Source organism: Dermacentor andersoni, chromosome 1, assembly GCF_023375885.2.
Source record: "Dermacentor andersoni chromosome 1, qqDerAnde1_hic_scaffold, whole genome shotgun sequence".
In the NCBI taxonomy this organism is placed as follows: Eukaryota; Metazoa; Arthropoda; class Arachnida; order Ixodida; family Ixodidae; genus Dermacentor; species Dermacentor andersoni.
This window is the reverse complement of record NC_092814.1, coordinates 334919258-334925268: the sequence shown is the minus strand read 5'-3', so window position 1 is coordinate 334925268 and position 6011 is coordinate 334919258. Positions and strand designations below refer to the sequence as shown.

At 44.3% G+C, this 6011-nt stretch overlaps 1 protein-coding gene across 1 annotated transcript; it reads right to left on the bottom strand.

Annotated features, from left to right (window-relative positions):
• Positions 1–304: 304 nt before the first annotated feature.
• On the bottom strand, positions 305–5696 carry LOC126516939 (uncharacterized). Its single transcript, XM_072289131.1, has 3 exons — positions 5681–5696; positions 4475–4741; positions 305–447 (listed from the first exon to the last, which is right to left on the bottom strand). The coding sequence occupies exons 1-3, from the start codon at positions 5694–5696 to the stop codon at positions 305–307; spliced, it is 426 nt and encodes a 141-aa protein (XP_072145232.1).
• Positions 5697–6011: the final 315 nt, after the last annotated feature.

The window sequence follows — 6011 nt, the reverse complement described above, 5'->3', positions numbered from 1 at the left end:
CAACGCACCGTCAAATTCACTACGCAACCATGGTAAGTGAACTATTTCCTTTCTTCAGTACATTTTAAAGGTTGAAGTGTGTAAGCATCTCTCCAAATACAGCAGTGCGTAGGCATTGTCGACAACGACGTGACCGGCACACCCCGGCTTCCGACTTTGGAACGGCGAAGTTTGGCGGAAAAAAATACGCTACTTCTTTAGGAGTGACGTCGCCCTTTATTTATATCTTTATTGCCTTATTGTACCGAGTGTGCCACGTAACACAGAATAAACTATAGCGCGGAAAGGACATCTTTCAGCCATCCTAACATCTCTTGTTGGCGCATCTGTTCTGCTGAATGTACAGCTCCTTGAGGGCTCTGCGTGAATCCTTGTAACTTCCAGTCTGTGGCATACCGGCCAAGAACTGTACACCGCCGTGGAGGTGCTTGTGGTGAGCAAAATTGGCTGAAAATAAAGAATTTCTTGACTAAGGCTAAGAAATGCACCAATGAATGAGTTCAGTGGTTTGCCTTTCCAACACATGCGCGCGCAGGAAAACGGAGGGTAATATTCTTTTCATTAACGAAATAATCGCTATTGTGGAAGTACTACGTCGGGGCAGCGCACTAGCAACCATAAATGGTATTACTTCGTCCAAAAACACGTTCAGAGAGAAAACCGTACGATCGAAAGCAACTTAGCGCGGTACTAGTCTTTAACAACACCTGCTCTGACAGGCTTGCAGGGCTTGAACTAGCGCTTCACAGCATTATGCCAGCTCTGCCGTGTGCCCCAGCTAACGCAAGCCAAGCTGATTAAAAAAAAAGGGGGCTACTTGATACGATGATAGGACCAATGGTGTTTCCCTAAGAGTCACCTTGCGCACACTCGTTTCTGTTATCTGTGATTAGCTAATTCATCATCATCATCAGCCTGGCTACTCCCACTGCAGGGCAAAGGCCTCTCCCATACTTCTCCAACTACCCCGTTCATGTGCTAATTGTGGCCACGTTGTCCCTGCAAACTTCTTGATCTCATCCGTCCACCTAACTTTCTGCCGCCCCCTGCTTAGCTTCCCTTCCCTTGGAATCTAGTCCGTAACCCTTAATGACCATCGGTCATCTTCCCTCCTCATTACACGTCCTGCCCGTGCCCATTTCATTTTCTTAATTTCAACTAAGATGTCATTAACTCGCGTTTGTTCCCTCGCCCAATCTACTCTTTTCTTATCTCTTAACGTTAAACCCATCCTTCTTCTTTCCATAGCTCGTTGCGTTGTCCTCAATTTAAGTAGAACCTTTTTCGTAAGCCTCCAGGTTGCTGCCACGTAGGTGAGTACTGGTAAGACGAAGCTATTATACACTTTTCTCTTGAGGGATAATGGCAACCTGCTGTTCGTGATCTGAGAATGCCTGAAAAACGCACCCCAGCCTATTCTTATTCTTCTTATTATTTCAGTCTCATGATCCGGATTCGCGGTCACTACCTGCCCTAAGTAGATGTATTCCCTCACCACTTCCAGTGCCTCGCTACCTATCGTAAACTACTGTTCTCTTCCGAGACTGTTAAACATTACTTTAGTTTTCTGCAGATTAATTTTTAGACCCACCCATCTGCTTTGCCTGTCTAGGTCAGTGAGCATGCATTGCAATTGGTCCCCTGAGTTACTAAGCAAGGCAATATCATCAGCGAATCGCAAGTTACTAAGGTATTCTCCGTTAACTCTTATCCCCAATTCTTCCCAATCCAGGTCTCTGAATACCTCCTGTAAACACGCTGTGAATAGCATTGGAGAGATCGTATCTCCCTGCCTGACGCCCTTCTTTATTGGGATTTTGTTGCTTTCTTTATGGAGGGCTACGGTGGGTGTGGAACCACTGGAGATATCTTTCCGTATATTTACATATCGCTCGTCTACACCCTGATTCCGTAATGCCTGCATGACTTCTTAGGTTTCGACTGAATCAAAAGCTTTCTCGTAATCAACCAAAGGTATATGTAAGGGTTGGTTATATTCCGGACATTTGTCTATCACCTGACTGATAGTGTGTATATGTTCTATTGTTGAGTAGCATTCACGAAATCCTGCCTCGTCCTATGGTTCACTTTGGTTGGTTTGGCTAATTACTCTACATCCATTTCCTCAATTTATACATAATTGCATCACTGCGTAAGCTAGAGTGTCAAATTGTGTATTGCATTCGAAAAGATGACGTTCAAGAATCCAGCTAGCTACATTTTTTCCCGGTCAGTTTTTTCCGCGGTTAAAAGGTTGTGTCGCAAAACGCGTGAGAGAATGCGAACGAATGGGGGCAGCCCACGCGCTTCGCGTGCGCCCTGAGCAGTGCTCTGAAAACTGGTTTCGAATTATGAACGCTACTCAACAGCTGACTTCGCAACCGCGAAAAAGGGACAACGCGACGGTGTAGCTGTTGGCTGCTTCTTCAGACACGCTAGGCAGCGTGTCACGCTGTTTGCTACAGCATTGCGCACCGGCTTAGGGTGGCCAGGAGAAGTATGATTGAGACAAAGCAAAACTAAAAGAACGAAAGAAAGAAGAACCACAATAGCAGCAAGCCGACGCTGCTTGGTAGCAGAATAGTAGTATCAGCGGCCAACAGCTATACGCCCTTGTCAGTTTTTTGTGGTCACGTAATCAGCAGTAAGTAGCGTTGAAATTTCCTCGAGCGGCCAGTCGCACGGCAACTTTGCCTGTATCCGCGGGCTTCTTTCACGCACGAAAAAACACTTACGTAGCACGTATTGAGCAACAGAAAGCTGTGTCGGGAGTTTTTCAGGTTGCTGTAATACTTTCTCATTGACACTTTTCATGTAATTATAATATTTGAAAAGTTGATTATTTATTAAGTGTGATTACGTAATTACGCGGTATGCAAAAAGATACTATCAGAGTGTCTCCAAGCAAAGGCAAACATCACCTTTGTGCTGTACATCTACGTGGCATTTCAATATTTTTAAGTCATGGTAAATGAGTGTTACACACACACACACACAGACATATATATATATATATATATATATATATATATATATATATATATATATATATATATATATGTAGGGTGTTTCAGCGGGCAATTTCAAAAATCTGTAAAGTTTGCCCGTGGCAGATATCCCAATTCTAGTTCATCAGCAGGTCTACTTGAAGCCGCGGACATTACTTGCACAAAAAATTGATATCCAAAATTGACTAACAAATAAAAATTCACTAATTAAGTTTTTACCCGTTTACATTATGCACCATATCGCAAATTACAAATTCTAGCCATGGAGTTCACAAGGCGGATCCACTTGGACCGAAATTTCAAGGTGACACCAGTTTGAAGATATAAATTCCCGAACTTTGCGGTGAAATGCACTGGCGTTCCAGTTAATTTGTTTAAAAAATGTCGTTTCTTCCACTAAAGCACACAGGTAACTGGAACGCCAATGCATTTCTCCGCAAAGTTCGGGAATTGATATCTCGAAACTGGTGTCGTCCTGAGAATTCGTTCCAAGTGGATCCACCTTGCGAAGTCCACTACTAGAATTTGTATATTGCAATGTGGGTCATAAGATAATTAGCTATAAAGTTGCTTGGCGAATTCTTGTTATTTAGTCGATTTCGCATTTCAATTTTTTGTGCAAGTAGTGTCCGCCGCTTCGAGTAGATCAGCTCACAAACTATAATTGAGCTATCTGGCAAAGGCAACGATTAAAAAAATTTGAAAGTGTTTGCTGAAACACCCTCTATATTCGAAACCTAACGTCGACCAGTGGTCCCAGGGGCACCTATCGGACCTTACTTTTAAGCCAAACTATCACCGGGATTTGCCCAGGATAAGACGCTCGAAACATACCCCATACAAAAAGCGGTTGTAACTCACCAAGAATGACTCTAAAAAAGTTGCAAGTAAGCGCCTGTTTCGCGCATTTCTTATCTTAACCCTCGTTTCCGTGGGAGCTGCAGTAACAGGAGAATGGATGTACATCAACTAGCTCAGTTTTCAAATATAATGCAAATTATTACTCATTGGACGGTCGGCGCCAATTCCTAATCAAGTTTTCTTTTGCGATTTAGAATGTCGTAAGGCTCCCTGTTTATAATAGCAATAATCCTTCTCTGCCAAAAAAATCCGAGTCGTTTTTTATAGACTCCGACACTTTGCCATTGTCAGGACTTGAAAACGCGCAGCGCATCGATCGGTGTTGGATGCAGTGTTCTTTGCTCGTGGCGTTCATCGTGTTAGTGTTATCTTAGGAAACATTGGGTAAAATGACTGCCATATAACGCGCTGTCTGGTTTACCGATCGAAACTACCATCAAATCCGAATAAATTTTCCCTTTCTCATCTTAGGCGCGCTATCAAATTTGTAACACTTTGAGCACAGGCACAAAGTGTCATTAATTAGCCCGTCTGACATCGCTATTAGTGGCGCCATTCCATCCACGTATGCGTGTTCAAATTCTTGGAGCGATGGGAATGCATACCAGCAACAAGCTCCTTCAGCCTGTCGGCCTCGCGCTCCTCTTCGTCGGGTCCAGGAAGGCGGTGGCGGGACACCACGAATGCCCGGGGGGCCTCTCCGTACTGCGGGTGCGGCACTCCAACCACGATCACCTGTAGCACGTCTGGGTCTGCAGCCAGAAGCTCTTCCAGCTCAGCCGGTGCCACCTGCTGGTCCATGCATTTGATGAGCTCTTTCAAGCGGCCGCAGACGAAGATGCGGCCGTCGGTAGAGTAGTAACCGATATCACCTGCGCTTGGCAAAAGGCATAAAATTCCAATATCCACGTTTCTCCTGTTCCCGTTTTTTAATTTTTGTAATGGAGTTTAGTGTGTGCCTTCTGTCACTTATTTATTTTCTAGTACCTGAAGTACTACTGTGGCCACTGTTCGGATTCGGTAAAATTTGCTTAAAAGAAGTTTCCGCTTCTTTACGGGAGTCTAACAATCAACTTCAGTGCGAACAAATGAAGCGAGTTGTAAGCATCTCTTAAGCACATTTTATCTCAGTCGTCACTTTGTATGTTAATTTCTAACGATCTTACTCGACTAGACAGGATTCCGTTGCGCCTTCGATTCGATTGAAGATATTTTGTACTTTATTTAAGCAGTGCACTTCAATATTAAGTATGACAGATTTTCTGTTCTCAGTGGGGTAATGATTCAACAGGGTGTTTGTTCAAGTTGAAGAATACACTTCACAAAATATTTGGCGGCTTGCAATATTATGAGACCTTGTTTGAATGAGGAGGTTGGAGTATTTTTCAATGTGTCTAAACACTCACAGAAAGCTCACACAGACGCAGGTATACGTACCCAGATCTGCTCTCAGTTTAGCCGTTACTTCAGTTTTATGGCCGCGGCTTTGCTGGAAAGTCCGGGCTTTCATACACACATAGCACTCCAGCTTAGCATCCTGAGGAGATATTGCATATCGATACGTTCCCGTTCCCGAACCCGTTCATTCTTGTGTGCTCGTGTGTGGACATACTGACTGCCGCTACGCAGCTCATGAACTTTCTTTATAATATTTTAAGGTGTTTTTTTATTTCTTTAAATGTTAACGATAGAACAAGGTTCCCAAACGACTATGTGCCTTTCTTCCGCATCCCGGCGCACTAGCAAAAGTGCCGAACTGTCCTAAACACTACACACACCAACATGATTGCGATGTGTGACACCGACATCACCATCTTCATGAGACATGACTAGCGTTAAGAACGAAGGACGAAAAACGTAAACAAGCGCCGACCTGTCAGCAGACGATGGAAGAAATTAACCGACGATTACGATACCTTCTAATGCGACATTTGAGCTCAGCACTATACGTGTTTTCATTTCACGATATATTGCTTGGCGCCGACACTCTGTCTTGTGCATCACGTTGCAAACGAGTGAAGTGTGGTGCGACTGCCTCGCTAATCGGGAGATCGCGAGAAGTAGCGCGCGGGTGACGCGTGGGCGCGATTCAGAGGAACCGCCGCGGACGGACCTCCACTCATGCAGCGCTTTGTTTTGACA

What these genes read in the sequence shown, in the direction of transcription:
- LOC126516939 (XM_072289131.1), bottom strand. An exon ending in GCTGAAGGAGCTTGTTGCTG is followed by an intron (nt 448 to 4,474) that starts GTATGCATTCCC and finishes CTTTATTTTCAG; the next exon opens with CCAATTTTGCTCACCACAAG.